The sequence below is a fragment of the Oratosquilla oratoria genome, chromosome 6 (genome assembly GCF_046742065.1).
Source record: "Oratosquilla oratoria isolate Oo_2021 chromosome 6, ASM4674206v1, whole genome shotgun sequence".
In the NCBI taxonomy this organism is placed as follows: domain Eukaryota; kingdom Metazoa; phylum Arthropoda; class Malacostraca; order Stomatopoda; family Squillidae; genus Oratosquilla; species Oratosquilla oratoria.
In genome coordinates this window covers 33,589,369-33,607,773 of record NC_134782.1, presented here as the reverse complement: position 1 = coordinate 33,607,773, position 18,405 = coordinate 33,589,369, and the positions used below count along the sequence as shown (strand labels likewise).

At 46.2% G+C, this 18,405-nt stretch overlaps 2 protein-coding genes across 2 annotated transcripts in view; one reads left to right on the top strand and one right to left on the bottom strand.

Moving 5' to 3' along the window:
• The window catches only part of LOC143026373 (uncharacterized), a 202,633-nt gene that overhangs the window by 33,076 nt on the left and 151,152 nt on the right, over positions 1 to 18,405 (bottom strand). The window lies entirely within an intron of this gene.
• LOC143025983 (uncharacterized) lies at positions 1,025 to 12,308 on the top strand. Its single transcript, XM_076185966.1, has 4 exons — positions 1,025 to 3,216; positions 3,302 to 4,845; positions 10,738 to 11,387; positions 11,741 to 12,308. Exons 1-4 carry the CDS (start codon positions 1,025 to 1,027, stop codon positions 11,747 to 11,749), a joined length of 4,395 nt encoding a protein of 1,464 aa, XP_076042081.1. The 3' UTR covers positions 11,750 to 12,308.

Sequence of the window (18,405 nt, the reverse complement as noted above, 5' to 3'; positions counted from 1 at the left end):
TGGAAAAGGTGTGTTCCACGGAAGATAGCAAGAGGAAGGAGAGGAGTCACCTGAAGAAGGTATTTAGGGACAACGGCTACCCGAATTCGGTGGTAAAAAGGTGGACGGCACGACGACAGAGGGGAAGGATGGACGACAGACGACCGGACGCGACGCGGGTCACGGTCCCTTACTTGAAAGGGGCTTCTGAGGTAGCGGCCAGGGGCCGTATACACAAAACTTTTTTGTTAGCCTTAACAATCTCTGCTAGCTAACAGAAAACCACTAAAAGTTATACACCAATTGTAGGATAAGTTGGGCTCCAGGCAGGCACCACTACCGTGCCTACCCACTGTACCCACGCTAGTCGCCAGTAGGCGTCACTCATCAATAAAGAGTACACTATTCACTCGCCTATCACTCTTCACTCGCCTATCATATATGGCGCAGTGACCGGTTCACGACCTACGCACTCAACATGGCCGGACGTCGTCTTCGGCTACCTGCTCAGACCCCACGGTCCAGCCGTGGGTCCCCTCAAGCATCCGCAGCCCTGGGGCAAGCTCATCGGCTTCTCTTAGCACAGTCGGAAGCCATCACAGCCCTGCAACGCCAGGTAGCGGCACAGCCCAGACACCACTCATCGGCTCCTCGGTCCTCAGCACCCGAGAAATGTGACGTAGGTATGTCCACGGCAGCTTTCCGATCCTGGAGGAGCTCCATGGAGTACTGGCTGACCCTCAGCGACTTTGCACCTGCTGAGGCGGTCCTTCATATCCGTCTCCTCTGCACGCCGACCCTACAACGCTCTTTGGACTCTAGATTCACCACGCAGCAATGGGAGGCTCTCTCCATCCAAGGAGCACTGGACGCTATTGGGTGCATGGCCGTGCAGGCGTCCAACCAGGCGGCGGAGTGGCTCAAGTTCTTCTCGGCGGTGCAAGAACCCAGTGAGTCCATAAGTGATTACTTTACTCGTTCCACACAGTGTGCGGCGGATTGCGAGTTTTCGTGTCCCCAGTGTTAGTGTAGCCTTTCTGAGTACATGCTCCTCCGTAAGCTAGTGTGTGGGTTACATAGTGTGGGGTTGAAAGAGGAAGTATTTCGTCAGTGTGAATCCTTCAATGATGTGGATTCGTTACGCAGGTTCTGTGTTGCCTTCGAGGCGGCACAAAAGGACGCCCGCCATAACACATTGGGCGGGAGTTTCGGGCGGGAAAATCTGGCCGCGGTGGCTGGGGTGACGCCGCTGCCAGACGCGCAAGCAGATTCCTACCCTCAGGTAGCTGGAGCCCGCCACCAACAACCCACTCGCATGCCGCAGGCAGCCCGCCAACAGCAGCAGGTTTTGAAACGCTGTGGCAACTGTGGTTTAAAACACAAGCAAGGCAGAGGGCTGTGTTACGCGGAGACACTAGCCTGCCACAGCTGCGGTAGAGTTGGGCACGTGCAGAAAATGTGCAGGAGTAAAGTGAAACCAGCAGCAGCAGCGGCAGCTGAAGATCTGGAAGCGTCTGGCATCGTGATTGCAGCTGCAGGCGCAGCTCGAAGTCAACCACGCATCTGGGTGACGGTCAGTCATGCGAAAGGGAAGAACAAATCCGCAAAAATCCAGGCAGTACCTGACACGGGAGCTCAGGTGTGTGTGGCTGGGTTGGAGTTACTGACTTCATTGGGCGTCAAGGTAGCATCGCTGACACGTCGGGGAGGACTGCGAGATGTGGCGAACGTCAAGCTGCAACCTCTGGGCTCTTTTCCCTGTCGACTGCAGTATGGTGACAAGTCGACACTGCAGGAGATTTTTGTGGTGAAGACAGCCACACAGTGCTACATATCGCTACAGGCGTGCAGGGAGTTGGGACTGGTGCATGAGACCTTCCCTCATCACACTGTCGTCGTCGCAGGAGCGGCTATTGGCGGCGTTGGCGACGCTGCCACGCAGTCAGCTGACACCATGCACCCACGCCCATCCTCCCCTCCGTTTCCCCCCCTTGAAGAAAACGTGTCCAGATTGGAGGAATGGCTCCTCTGTCATTTTTCGGGATCTACATTTAACACAGACAGAAGTCCCCTTCCAACAATGGCGGGTGAACCGCACACCATCCACCTGCTTCCAGACGCCAAGCCCTACGCATGTCACACACCGGCCTCGGTACCTAGACACTGGGAGGCAGAGGTGAAGAGGCAACTCGACGACGACGTCAGGATGGGAATTATAGAGCCAGTGCCTGTGGGGGAGGCCACGGAGTGGTGCGCGAGAATGGTAGTTGTGGCTAAGAAGTCAGGTCAACCTAGGCGCACCATTGATTACCAAAAGCTCAACGCTGCATGCAGAAGGGAGACCCATCACACCCCTACACCATTTGACATGGTATCCGGCATCCCGCGCCACACATACAAGACCATCGCGGACGCACATTGGGGCTTTCACCAGGTCGAGCTTCAGGAAGCCAGTAAGAAACTCACAACCTTCATCACACCCTGGGGCCGTTACAGATACTGCAGGACCCCCATGGGTCACTGTGCCGCCCCCGACGCTTACACTCGAAGGTTTGACGAGGCCATTGCAGGGATTCAGAGAAAAGTGAAGTGTGTTGACGACACCCTACTGTTTGACGCTAGCGTTGAGGACGCATTCTGGCATACGTATAACTTCCTTGAAACCTGCGCCACGAAAGGAGTGACCCTCAAACCCGAGAAGTTCAAGTTCGGAAGGAGAGAGGTGGACTTCGTCGGGTTTCATGTAGGGTGGGACGCCTACAAGCCGACAGACGAAAGACTGGCTGCCATCAGGAACTTCAGTATGCCTGCGGAGCCATCACTGACGGACGTTCGCTCCTGGCATGGGTTCGTCAATCAAATGGCACCTTTCCTCGCTACTGCACCAATTATGGAGCCGTTTCGTGAGCTGCTACGGAAACCTCAAGGCAGGAAGGTGTACTGGGATGGAAATCTGCAAGAGAAATTCCAGCAGGCAAAGGAGGTTATCTGTAGCCTTGCTAAGGAGGGCCTAACCTATTACGATAAGAACAAGCCCACAGCGGTGATTACCGATTGGAGTAAGGTGGGCATCGGGTTTGTGGTGCTGCAGCAGCATTGTCAGTGCCCGATGAGAGAGTCCATTCTGCTGCAAGAGTGGGTGGCGCCTCGCTCTTTGTGGCAGCCGCCACCTCACACCTGCGGAGGCGGGTTACGCCCCGGTAGAGGGGGAGGCGTTGGCGGTCGCTTGGTGTCTCCGTAAGGCCCGCCTGTTCCTGCTCGGATGCCCCAACCTCCTGATCGTCACTGATCATCGCCCGCTAGTCAAGCTTCTTGGGGACAGGGCGCTGAAAGACATAGTGAACCCAAGGTTATTCTCCTTGAAGGAAAAAACCCTTCCTTACCGATTTCAGATCAAGTACCTGCCCGGGAAGCGGAACTGTGCAGTAGACTTTTTGTCCCGCTATCCTGGGCTCTGTGCACCACCAGAGGCTGGGGACGAAGAGGATTCAAATGACATGGAGGCCGCTGTGGCAGCAGCAGCAGTTGCCGCGCTCGATGTCGCTGACTCTATCGTACTCGATAATGCAGCGGTGGTGCGGGCAGCTGCAGATGATCCAGACTACCAGCTACTAGTGGCTAAGGTGACAGCAGGCGATTGGCATCCTCACCGAGCACAAGAGTTGACCAGCCTTCGGCAGTACTATGCCGTCAGGGAGAGGTTGGCAGTGTCACACGGGTTGGTGACGTACACATACGACCAAGGCGCCGTGCGATTAGTGATCCCGGAAGTTCTACGACGACGCATTGCAAGTAATCTCCACGCGGGTCACCAAGGCCTAGACGGAATGTTACGAAGGGCGAGGCAATCGGTATATTGGCCTGGCATGGAGGGCGACCTGCAACAACATCGGGAGGCTTGTGCCACCTGCAACACTCACTCGCCTTCACAAGCCGCGGAACCCTTTGCCTTCACCCCTACGCCTGAGTACCCGTTCCAGCACACCGTGGCAGACCTGTTCCAACTTGACGAGAGAATGTATATGGCATACGCCGACAGGCTCACCGGGTGGATGGAGTTAGCACACTTCCCAAGTGGAGCCACGTCAAACAAGTTAGCATCAGTGTTCCGGCAGTTCTTCCACAGGTGGGGTGCGCCCGTGTCTATTTCTACAGACGGAGGGACAAACCTCACCAGTGAAGAGATGCGTGCCTTCTTCAGAAAATGGGGTGTAGAGAGACGGATCTCGTCCGCTCACTTCCCTCAGTCAAACGGGAGGGCAGAAACAGCTGTGAAGTCCGCCAAGAGACTGCTCCGAGACAACACAGGTCCGGGCGGCAGCCTGGATGCTGATAAGGTATCAGTAGCCCTACTGCAGTATCACAACACACCTCTGCGCGGGGTGAACAAGTCACCAGCGCAGCTAGCCATGGGCAGACAGCTACGAGATGGGATACCGGTGCACAAGCAGCACTACAAGGTGGATGTGCACTGGCAGCAGGCGCTACGCGCAAGGGAAATCGAGGCGGCGAGGCAACAGGAAGCTTGGATGATCAGCCAAGGGACACCTAAGACTCTTCCCACATTATCGATTGGCACCCAAGTGCTGATACAGGACCAGGCCAGTAAGTTGTGGGACAGGCGAGGCGTGGTCACAGAGGTCCTACCATTCCGCCAATACTCTGTCAAGTTGGATGGGAGTGGACGCATTACCTTACGCAACCGCAGGCACCTGCGGGTCGCTGCGGACACCAGTTTACAAGAAACGCTGTCACCGTCACCAGCACCACAGACGTCCAATCCGCCGTCATCCAACACGCCTCATAGCCGCCCTAAAAGGAGCTCAAGGAAGCCGATGTGGCTGCGAGATTATGCAACCGACGATTGTGACTGATTGCCTGGTGTGTGTGCGTGTGTGTATGTGTGTGTGTGTGTGTGTGTGTGTGTGTGTGTGTGTGTGTGTGTATGTGTTCCTCTCACGAAGGAACAGTAGATATCCCTCACTTTTGCTTTTGTGTTGAACATATTGTTTTCTCGGAATTGTGAACACTTAACATTGCTAGTTTTGTTATATACCATATGGTACATTTAATTGTCTTGGGAGGGGGATGTAGGATAAGTTGGGCTCCAGGCAGGCACCACTACCGTGCCTACCCACTGTACCCACGCTAGTCGCCAGTAGGCGTCACTCATCAATAAAGAGTACACTATTCACTCGCCTATCACTCTTCACTCGCCTATCATATACCAATGCTTAACTAACAACTGTTAGCTAGCAAACAGTTGTTTGTCAAGTACCGCTAAACAGCGCTGAAGTTAGCAGCTTATGAACATGTAAATGGACGTATTATCAAAAATTGCACACACAAAACAGTGTTATTAATGCAGTTGTTCAGAATTTATTAATAAAGTATCATGATAGCACATAGATATCGTATGTATGGGTTTTTAGAAGTACTTATTAACCAACGACAGATATTTTTGGACGAAGGCGCATTGTACAGGCGGCCGTGCCACAGACAAATCTTCCGACAGAAGACTCAACAATAATTTCAGAGGACATAGACATGGCAGAAGAAACACAGAAAAAGAAAAGGAAGCCAAACTGGTCACAAGAGGAAACACTCCTCTTGATCAACGTGATTATGGAGAAAAAATAATAATAAATGGGCGATTCAAGCCAAGTTTAAACCACAAGGATAAGAGGGAGGCATGACAAAGCACGTTGATGCTATGGTATTGTTTTCTGTTTACATATAAATTTTCATCGACACTTGGAGCCCCAATTCTAATGTTTGTGCCATCTATGGTACCCACAACACCGGGAAACCTACAGTTTTCCATGAACTCTGCTTGTTTTACTTGCACTTCTTGGCGAGTCAATAGGAATTTTACAAACTGAGTTACAATATCTGGTTCTGATAGTGCATCAATTGTTTGAGTAATGACACGGCTGATTGATGCTTGCGAGGTCCCAAATTCGTCACTGCTGCATTTTACCTGTGGCTAAATATCATAGGGTAATTGCCACCTTCGTCTCAGGACTCAGTGGTCGATTCCGTTCTGTTCGGGATTGAAGTTTGTCCCTCACTAAATCAGCCATTTTTATTATACCAGCACGGTTCATTCTGAAGCGTTTGATGAGTTCGTCGTCATTGTACTCGTTAAATATGTCCCGTCGCTGTCGATTGGAAAACAAATATGGCGTGTGACCGGTCCTACAGTTTTGAGCTCCGTGCTCTTTGTTAGAATTCCGGCAGTGTTATTGTGTTCCAACCCTTCGTTGTGTGCTGTGAGATATTATAAGACCACCTCTACCATTTTTTGTCATCACGGTGTGTGAACATTAACTAACTTAGTCTATAACTGTGAAAACATTATCCCTCCGACCTTCCTGGTCAGGGGCGGCCAAGTCTGCGCATGCGCAGTAAGAGGTTTGTGACGACATGGATGAATCGCTCTCCCCACATACTGCCTCATAAATCCTGAACTCCTGTGAATAATCTTAACGTGTGGTAATCATGGACTACTCAGGGCCACAGGCTATTGCCATCGTTGAAGCCGATCTCGCTATGAGTGACGATGAAAATCCAATTAACATATGGCCCCCACTTACGACTTACAACCATCACGCTCAAGGAAATTCTCCTGCATCTGGCAACTCTGCACCACAACCATTTACCCCCGCTAAACGCACTCTAAATGAAGTCTCCAATAATAGCAGCCCACCACCTTCTCCTGCTGCTAAATCATCGAAGAAGAATCCAATGACAGAGCCACACGCTTATGATATCACACCATCTCCCACCCCTACCCCCCCAATCTCGTCCTATACTTCGCCGTCACAGGCTCCTGCCTTTGCTCCCAGAGAGAAATATGTCAAATTAACTTTCCCTGACAACTCAAGCTGTGACGTGAAACTTCGGTGGCTCTCCAACGTTGCCAAGTCTTTCCGTCTCGATCGTGAGCTGGCTGAGGTGAAGATGTCAGCTATTACATCTCGTTTCGTCTATGTTTCAAGACAACGACAAGACATCATTAAAAGTATCACGAGTGGGGAAAATATCTTTACGCCTAGTCATCCAGGACTCCACGGAAAGACCACGTAAATTCCCTACGTACCTCCTCACTCGATACCCTGTCAGCATCGATGCCTCTCATGCAAAGGAATATCCAGGGATACATACAGATCGCAGATTCGTCCAAAATGGGACGCCAATCAACCGACTAGTCATCACGTGGAGCCTACTTGAACCACCGCCGCCTACCTTAGAGTTCCCCTTCCTACCTTTCCTCCCTCCCTGTGAGCTTCGCAAAATGAAAGATGAAATTCCATGGTGCTATAAATGCTGGGGCTTCAAACATATCTCAAGATACTGTTCCGCTCCCGCAAAGTGTGCCTGGTGCGCGGAGAATCATGACACTCGTTCCTGCCCTCACCGCCCACCCACTCCACCCACCACGCCCGACGACTCCGCATCTACCTCAGAACTTTCCATATCCCCACCACCAGACACATCCCGATGGAAGTGCCCCCGATGCCATAAACCAGGGGTCAACGTTTGGCATGGCTGTACTAAGCGAACATCCACGGCCACTTCCCAAAGACTTGGACCACCACTATCATCACTACCACCACCACTTCCAGCCACCTCTCTCACGACGCCCAGCACCACGGACTCTGCTGAAGTACAAGCTCTTCGCCAAGCTGTTGCATCTCTCGAATCCCGCTGTTCAGCCCTCACGAAGCGATTCGATGCCATAGATGCCCGTATCGAAAGTTTAGTTAACCAACAGGCTACCACAGCAACCACACTTGCCAGTCTAGTTGAATCTCACAAAGTTGTTATCACCTCTGTCACAGCCCTTACAGAGCGACTTGATACAGTTGCCTCCCATCTAGAAAAGCTCTCGTCGCCTTTGAACTCCTCTACCCATGCTCCGCCTGGCAGCGCCCACATTCAAACACCAACCTCTTCCGGCTCTCGCAAAGCACATAGTAATAAGATTCTCTGATCTCGTATCGCTTCACGTCATCTCCTGGAATGCTTTCGGAATACGCCATAACACGAAACTCACTGCACTGAAGACATATGTCCATCGCCATCACCCCCAGATAATATTTATTCAAGAAGCCTTTCCCGGTGGTGCTCAGCCATGCGACACAGCACCTACGCTGTCTGGCTATGTCTCGTAGTTACATCCAGCCAGGAATGGCCTCATTTCTTACGTCCACGCATCCATGCCACACAAGCTCCTTCGATGCTCCAGGGATACTACTATGACCTTTCAGTTAATTGAAGTCACTGTGGGCAATGGTAAACTTCGACTTTGCAACGTATACTCTGCCCCTAGTGTTATTAATCTTGTTGCCCTCCCAGTACCTACAAATCGTGGAGTGATTTATATGGGGGATTTCAACGCTCGACATCCTGCTCTTGGTGATGCCTCCCCTGTCCCCAACCGTAGTGGAATCCCTCTACTCAACTACATACATCGGTACCGACTCACACGATGGGAAACTGGTGGAGCCACACATGCACGTGGAGGCACAGTTGACCACATCATCACGTCTGGCCTCGTGCCATCCCGTGTCGCCTGTCAATCAATTCCTTCTCTCTTCTCCGACCATATTGCTCTTAGTTTATACTACTCCATACCATCTCGGATTCCAACTCCTCATCACCGGACCCGTATATCCATTCCTCCTAAATATTGTCCTACGTATATTTCGTACATCTCTAGTCTCCTTCCCACATTTGACTTCCTATCCCCCGACGCACTATACACGTCCTTAGTGAATACCACACACGACTTCTACAGCCGCTATGTAACCAAAGCTCACCTACCACGCCGCCCTGTACCTCACTCGTGGACGTTGGACCACCGTATTATCCAAGCGGAGAGAGCTACACAGACTACTGGTCATACTTTTCAGACGCAACCCACACCTGATTCTTTACATCAGTACCAAATAGCACGGGATAATATGGTCGCCCTCCAGAACTGTGCCTACACAGAGTCTTGGCAGAAATACACTGATTCCATAAATCACCAGACTAGTATCGCGACCATGTGGCGCCTTGTAAAAAGGGTCGTTAAGAAGCAACCTCCCAGCGCCCTCCATCACAGTCCAGCCGCCTACGCCCAGGACCTCATTACTTTATGGTCGTCACAGTCACAGACTAACAATCTTCCTACGCATATCCAAGAGGCACTCTCCACTCGTCGCAACACCCGTAATCTCCACCTAATGGCTGCTCTTCTCCACCCAGATGAAGAAGACGACGTCCCGATTACGGAGAATGAATTACGACTAGCCATGGCTAATACAAAAACTTCTGCCCCCGGGGATGACGGCATTACATACCAAGTGCTCCGACTCCTACAGGAAGTTCCTGGCAACCCCCTCCTTCGCCTCTTCAACCTCTGCCTCCTTCGTGGACATGTACCTGCAGCCTGGACTTTAAGCACGATTGTTCCGATACCGAAACCAGGTACTGATAAATTCAGGCCCATTTCCCTAACTTCATGCTTCAGCAAGATGCTTGAACGTATCATCCTTGCCCGGCTCATGAATCGTCTACAAAGTCAACTCTCCCCGCAGCTGTATGGTTTCCTCCCACGTCGAAGTACGCACCACTGCCTTACTGAGCTCTACACTCGCCTCTCTCCCACCAGCGTAGTTGCCTTCCTGGACCTCAAAAGTGCTTTCGATGTAGCCAACCATGAAATAATTCTTGACCAGCTGGTTACCTTCGGAGTGCAAGGAAACCTCCTTCGATGGATTCGAGGTTATCTGAGTAACAGGAAGTCACGTGTTCTCTTTCGAGGTGTGTGCAGTTCCTACGAGCAGTTCAAACTCGGTACCCCGCAAGGTGGCGTACTAAGTCCATTTCTTTTTAACGTCTTGATGCACCGCTTACTCTCACTTCTTCCTAACGTTCCCGGTACAACCCTTCTCTGCTACGCGGACGACATCTGCATCCATTCCAACTCGCCCGCTGACCTCCAATTCGTTCTAAATGGCTTCTATACGTCAACTACCGCTTGTGGTCTCATCATTTCCCTTGAGAAGAGCAGAATATTTTCATCTCGTACTCTCCAAGCACTACCGACGTTCAACATGGGAGGTGATGCTATCCCTCATTGCACACAGTACACATACCTTGGAGTACCAGCCCGGATCACTCCAGCCATACCGACTCGACAACGTATCCATCCCCTTGTTAATGATCTCCTTGATCGTCTGCAGGCCCGTTTTAACCCTATCAAGTGGCTTGCCACAAATTCCACCGGCGCTTCATTACCAATGGTCAGAACTCTATACACCACATTTCTTCGATCACTCGTTGACTACTTATCACCTGCCCTTTGTCAACTTCCCAGGAGAGCTTTGGAACCTCTCGAAAAATTCCAAAATAGAGTAATGAGATTTATCTTAGGTTGCCCTCCTTCGACTCACATCGTTAACATGCAAAGTGAACTTGGTCTACCCTCGCTTGTAGAGAGAATATATGCTAACATGGCCATTCTCTCTGTAAAATGCCTCCGATCGCCCTATCTGTCCCCAAACTTTACTGCTACCATCAGAGCGTCGCTCGAACCTGACAGTGCACCCCGCATCCCACTTCGACCAGGAGGCCGCAACCTCGTCACTACAGTGTGCAACACACTTAGAAACCTTGACATCCACGTCCCTGAAGAAACGGTTGAACCCGACTTGCCCCCGTGGCGAATCTCCCTCTCTAACGTCACCTTCACACCAACCTCCAAAGATGACCTTCCTGCACTTCAAAAGCAACTAGCACTAGAGACCATCGACAGCGTATCCTCAAAGATCCCCGCAGCGCATGTCATCTACGTGGATGGCTCAGTACAGGCTGATGGAAGAGCAGCGTGTGCCATGTACTCACCCACCTTACAGCCACCTGTGGAAGCTGGATGGATTGGCCGCAGGTTACCTGTCACATCAAGCTCCACGTTTTGTGAGCTACACGGAATCCTCGACGCAGTAACATATCTTGTAGACTGTAACGTAAATGGTGTGATCGTTTGTGACTCCCAACCAGCTCTACACGCCCTCTCCTCACCCAGACCCAACTACTATCGTGTTGTACAGGCCATACTGACCCAACTCGCCGTTGTTCATGAAGCATCTATGGCCGTATCTCTCGTATGGATGCCTTCACACGTCGACCTTGCTGGCAACGACACTGTGGACCGTATTGCCAAAGCAGCTTGTGCCTTCGTCTTAGATAACGAACGCGTAGTACCCTCTCTCACATGCCTCAAAAACAGAATACACGCAGCCACTCACACCATAACAACACGCCGAAGAGATGCGGAACGAGCCACCAGTGTCTCCATTCAACACCACGACCACTTCCTACCCAGCCGCCACAAGTATCGCCGACGCGGACCCATGGTACGGAGACACAATGTTGTCAGTGCTCGGCTCAGACTCGGATATCGACCTGTGTGGCAAATATCCCAGGCGGAAGATATGCCACATTACTCATCATGCAGGCTGTGTAACCGCCCTAACGCCAACACTCTTGAACACTACTGTCTCCAATGCCCCATTGTGACAGACAGTATTCCACAGAGACAAGACGTGATAACTGTATGTAAATATTTACTTAGTGACGACAACTTAGATACACTCCTAGCTCGCCACCCCCATTTTGGGGGATTTTGATTGTTAAAATCCAATCATACCTCCTTTTGTATCTCTTTATATAATAATATGACTAATATACTATTGTTTGTCGCCCTCAGAAGCAATGAATTTATTAAACGGTGGACCATCTTACCAAGGCAGCATATACCTACGTCATGGACGTCACGCGCAATGCTCACCCTATCATGCCTTAAAACAAGATACGAGTACACGCAGCCACTCATGCCATGTCAACACACCGAAAGATGCGGAACGGTCTACCGATATCCCCATACGACCACCTCCTACCCAACCGCCACAAGTAACGCCGACGCAAGACCATGGTACCTAGGCACAATAATGTCAGTGCTCGGCTCGGACTTGGGAGTCGACCAGTGTGACGGGGCTCCCAGACGGATGATATGCCACGGTGATCACCGTGCGGGCTGTGTAACCGTCCTAGCACGAACACCCTTGATATTATTGTCTCCAGTGACCCATAATGACAGACAATATTCCCCGGAGACGGGGCATGATGATTATATGTAAACACTTACATAGTACCACTATCCCGCCATCACCATTTCGGGGGATCCTGAATGATTATTGTATTATGTCTCCATTTAAAGAATGTATGTAATATATGACATGTCCTCTAACACAATGCTGTGATAGATGTACTATTGTTTGCCGCCCACGGGCGTAATAAATTTATTGAAACCAAAAACCCGTCGCTGTCGATAAACTCGCAGTCATCTTTTTAGTTGTTGTTGCTCCGCCATCTTCTCTACTAACAGGAACTTGTTAAGAGCTTAATAGTCCTCCTCAGCACTTTTATCTTAACAGTACTTTTAAGGCCCTAACAAGTTTTCTGTATCACTGTTAGTGCTTAACAGCTAAATGTTAGCCTTAACAGGAATTTGTTACCCTTAACAGCTATTTGTTAGTGCTAACAAGTTTTGTGTATACGGCCCCAGACTGCTAAGGAAACACGGTGTTGAAATAGCACACAAACCGAGGAACACTCTACATAGGGCCCTGACCAAAATTAAGGACACTGTGAGCCAAACGGACCGAATAGGGGTGGTTTATGACATTAGGTGCAAGGACTGCGAGACACATTATGTTGGGGAAACGAGCAAGAAATTGGCGACAAGACTGATAGACCACCGGAGGGCTGTCAGTAGAAAGGACATGAGTTCGGCCGTCTCAAGACACTGCGAGGAAACGGGACACGAAATGGACTGGCAAAACGCGGAAGTGAAATACGGAGGTAGTGGAAAAAGCACCAGGTTATTCTTGGAAGCTTGGTCAAGTGATGATAATAGTGTCAATAGATGCATCACTTTAAACCCAATTTATAAGGGGGCGAAGGATAGGCTGGAGAGGAAGCTTACTTCTTAATATGTCTATGTTGTGTGTTTTGTTTATTATTCGACATGACGGTAGTGTGTTTCTTGATGTGTTTTGTATCATTCCATTTTATTTTCATTTTTATGTATGTAATTATATTTATTTATGAAATTTACTAACGGTGGTGGCATGCGTTACATGACTTTTGTTCCGCGTATCGTTGTGGCATGCCACGTCGTACAGCCTTTATACCCAATCTTGGGGGACATTTTTTCACACTGCATCTCTTATTTATTTCAATGTGTACTCTTCCTTTTTGCATGTTTATGATATCGATGGATTTTGTGTTCTTGTTCCAATTCTTTTATTCGTGATAATACATGCTACGCGGGACATTTGTTCCACGGGGGTGCACAGTGGTGCGACCCATCGGTAGCGGGTTGAATTCTTACAACTTTCACTGTATTTTCTTTATATATATATATATATATATATATATATATATATTTCTATGGTAAACTCGGTGAATGTTTTCAAGGAAGTATTGCACCTGTTATTTTACAGTTTTATTTATATTTGTTTCTCATTTGTGTTTTTGATTTGGTTTAACTGCGTTGGATTATAACGGTTACTGTGGAGACCTGTCCCAGTGTACCAAATTCCCCCTATTTATGTACATTTCCATTGCTACCACTGTATTACCCTGAAGACGAACCATGGACAGGGTTCGAAACGTCGGAATATATTGACGAACGTCGAGTCCAGAGTATACTTTCTCCCATAATATATATATATATATATAATATATATATACACACACACATATATATATATATATATATAAATATATATATATATATATATATATGTGTGTGTGTGTGTATACACACACACACACACACTTTCGTCGGATGGACGGTGAAGATTGGAGTTCTGAAGAAAAAGTGAAATTTTCGTGGATCTCAACACAAAGGAAGTACCTTATTATATTTACAGGGAAGGGAAAGCTCGTGGTGTAGTGGGAAAGTGAGGAAAAAGGAGAAGGGGAGGGATTACTGAGGGAAATGGAAGGAAATGAGGAAGGGGAGGACTTGGTCCAGGAGGCCAGGCGTCTTGTAAACAAGAGAAGGACCGATGATTTTGGTGAAGGGATTAACAAAAATGTAAAGATTAGAAATATAGATAAGAGCAGCACAATGGAAGGTGAGGATAATAATTTCCAGGGATTTAATGAGGGGGGGGGGGCGGATACCAACCTCCCCCGATTAGCAAGACTAGAGGAAAAACTTGAAAAAATTACCGAACATTGGGAGAATAGGTTCGGTAACATAGCAAAGATTGCGCAGAGAGTTGAAAAATTGGAAGAACTAGAGAAGGTGAACAAAAACTTAACTAAAGAAATAGAAGAATTAAAAAGACAGTTAAAAGAAGTAAAAGAAGAGAATGAGGAATTAAAGAGGAATAATAAAGACAATAAAGAGGCCATAGCAAAAGAAGCACAGGGTTGGAAAAAAATCCAAGAAAATAGTAAAGTTGCATTTACTGACATAATAAAACAGCAAATGAAAGAACAAACTGAAGACTCAGTTATTAAAGTGATGAGACAGAAGGAGAATATAGTAAGAGATTTAGCAGACAAGAAGAAATGTATAATTATATTAGGAATGGAAGAAAAATATAACCTAAATAGAACCACAAGAATCAATGAGGAAAAAGAAAAAGTAAGCAGTTTACTAGAATTAGTTCAGGAAGATGAACCTGAAATCATGAAACAAATTGAAGAGATGTATAGACTCGGAAAGTATAGTACAGATAAGACCAGACCAATTAAGATTAAATTCAGGTCACAAACGACGGCAGAGAATATCTTAGCAAAAACAGGGAAACTAGCAGCAAGTGAACAATATAAAAAGGTATGGATAAAAAGAGAAATGAATAAAGAGGAAAGAGAGGAGGAAAAAATTAAAAGACATGAAGCTAAGAAAAAAAAAAACGAGAACAGAACAGAGTCAGAAAAAGAGAAATTCTATTGGAGAGTAGTGAATATGAAAGTAAGGAAATACGACATACTAGAGAAAAACAAAAGGGAAACAGAGAACACAATGGAAGTGGCAGAAAACTAAAAGTGTCTTACACAAATATAGATGGATTAATAACAGGATTGAATGAGCTGAATGATTATCTGAAGGAAAAAGAACCGGACATAATGGGAATTGTAGAAACGAAATTAAAAGGTCCACTACCACCCAACAGTGTAGGACATGATGCATATAATTATTGGATTAGAAACAGAGTGACAAAACAAGGGGATGGAGTTATGTTCCTGACTAAGAAGGATATAAACGTGAGGTGTGTCACATATGGAAAGAATACAATAGAGATGATTATGATCGAAGTGGAAGACAGAGATAAGAAGAGCAGAAAGTTTGTGATGAATTATGTGCCTCCAAAAACAGCCTCGTGGGAAGAGAGTAAACATAAAAGTATGTTAGAAGACACAAGGATAACATTAAATAAGATAATGGAAGATGGAGGAAGAATAGTTATGATGGGCGACTTTAATTACAAAGAAGTCTTCTGGAAAGAGATGACAGTAAAGGGTGGAGACGGCTCATGGGGAAATGTTCTACTCGAGATGATTATTGACCATACAATGACACAGTGGCTACAGGAGAACACTAGGTATAGAAATGAAGAAGAGCCATCGAGACTAGACCTAATAATCACATCTGAACCTAGAATAGTGGAAAAGATTGAATATAAAACACCAATAAGTAAAAGTGACCACATATAGATTGAACTGGAACTAAATGAGGAAAAATACATGAAAAGAAATGAACATTATAGAAAAGGAAGAATGATGTATGAAAAAACAAACTTTGATAAAATAAGAGAATTCTTTCAAAAAGAAAACTGGGAAGGAATATACAAAGAAGACACAACAGTGGAAGAGAAATGGAATATTTTGAGAAAAATTTATAAAAAAGGAGTGGAAAAGTATGTCCCAAGACAAAAACAAGATAAAGAATGTGTAAAGTGCTGGTACAACAAAAATTGTAGGGAGTTAAAAGACAAAAGCTTGGACAAAATAGAAGAAACACAAAAGACCTGAAAAATGGAAAATATATACTTGTTATAGAAATGAATATGTACAAGTGTGCAGAGAGAAAAAGAGAAAATATAAAAATGATGTCATTGAAAAATGTAAAGATCAACCAAAACTATTCTACAGATTTGTAAACAATAAACTGAAAAACAAACAAGATTTAGAGAAATTCAGACAAAGAGGAGTTGAAAACACAGAGGAAATAGAAATGGCAGAAATTATGAACAAGCATCAGTGTTTACAAGGGAGAACATACAACCTGGAGAGATTGAATGGGAAGAGAAAGTCCCCCCTATGAAAGAAATAGAAGTAACAAAGAATGAAATAATGAAACACTTGAGTAATCTTGATGTCAGAAAATCGCATGGACCAGATGAAATAGCAAACTGAATTTTGAAAGAATGCAGGAATGAACTGGCAGACAAAATACATAGCATAATAAACAGTTCCTTGAAAGAAGGAAAAGTCCCAGATGATTGGAAAAAAGCAAATATAGTACCTATATATAAAGGGGGAAATAAAGAAGACCCTCCAACTATAGACCAGTCTCTCTAACAAGTACAATAGCAAAAATTTATGAAAGAATGATCAAAAGTAGATTGGTAAAATATTTAGAAAAAACAAACAAACAATGTGCTAAATCCAAGGCAATTTGGATTCAGACAAGGAAGATCATGCGTCACCAATTTAATATGTTTCTATTCAAGGCTAATAGATATAATACAAGAAAGAGATGGATGGGCTGATTGTGCATTTCTAGACCTAAAAAAAGCTTTTGACAAAGTACCACATAAGAAGTTGCTTCAGAAATTAGAAACCGAAGGAGGAATATAGGGCAAACTGCTTAAATGGATGGAAGAGTTTTTGCAAGAAAGAAAAATGAGAGTAGTGATAAGAGACAAACACACAAATTGGGATGAAATAATAAGTGGTGTTCCACAAGGAACAGTTTTGGCCCCAGTAATGTTTGCTATATATATTAATGATATGGATGAAGAAATTGAAAGTTATATGAGCTTCTTTGCAGATGATGCAAAACTATTAAAAAAAGTGAACACGGAAGAAGATTGTGAATCACTACAGAGTGATCTAAATAAAGTACAGGAATGGAGTAGGAAGTGGGAGATGGAGTTCAATACTAAAAAGTGTAGTATAATGGAATTTGGAAAAAGAAAAAACAGAATAAAAGGATCATATAAATTGGGAGAATAAAAGAATAAAAAAAGTTGAAAATGAGAAGGACCTGGGAGTCATTGTTATGAATAATATGTCATCTGAGAAACAAATAAATAAGACTTTTGGTGAAACTTATAATTTAATAAGAACATCAAAGTGGCATTTACATACCTGGATGAAGAAATGGCGAAGAAAATACTAATCACTCTGATAAGACCAAGATTGGAATATGCAGCTACGATGTGGTCACCAAGTACAAAAAATGTATAAACAAAAATTTGAAAGAATACAAAGAGCAATTACAAAATTGGCACCAACACTCTCAAAACTATCATATGAAGAGAGACTAGCAAAACTTGAACTACAGACACTAGAGCAAAGAAGAGAGAGAGGAGATTTGATAGCTATTTACAGAATCATGAAAGGCATAGAAATTATTGATAGAGAGAACCTAATAAAATGGGATGATAGAAATACAAGAGGACACGGAAAGAAAATCAAGAAAGACAGCTATAGAAGAGATCTGAAAAAGAACAGCTTTCCTCACATAGTAATAGACAGTTGGTACAAGTTAGATGAGAAAGTGGTGTGTGCCAATTACAATACATAGTTTAGATAAAATGAGATATGAAGACGGGACACCACGAGCATAGCTCCCCTTCCCGTAAAATACAACTAGGTACAACTAGGTAAATACACACACACACACACACACACACACACACACACACACACACACACACACACACACACACACACACACACACACACCTCTCATGGCGCTGTGGTTAGAGCTCTGGCCTGCCACTACGGAGGTCCGGGTTCGATCCTCGCCCGGGGCTGAAATAATATCAGTATCGCAGCGCTGAGGGGTGTTACTCCAACTCTCGTGGGCGGGGAGTTGGGTGTGTGTGTGTGTGCAAGGTCATAGCATTACCCATAGATCGGACCTACGAGCTCTGAGCTCTCTTCCAGGAGGGAAATAGCTGTCGATCACGAGTCCAACACGTGATCCAAAGACCAAGTGAATACACACACACACACACACACACACACACACACACACACACACACACACACACACACACACACACACACACACACATATATATATATATATATATACACATATATATACATACACACACA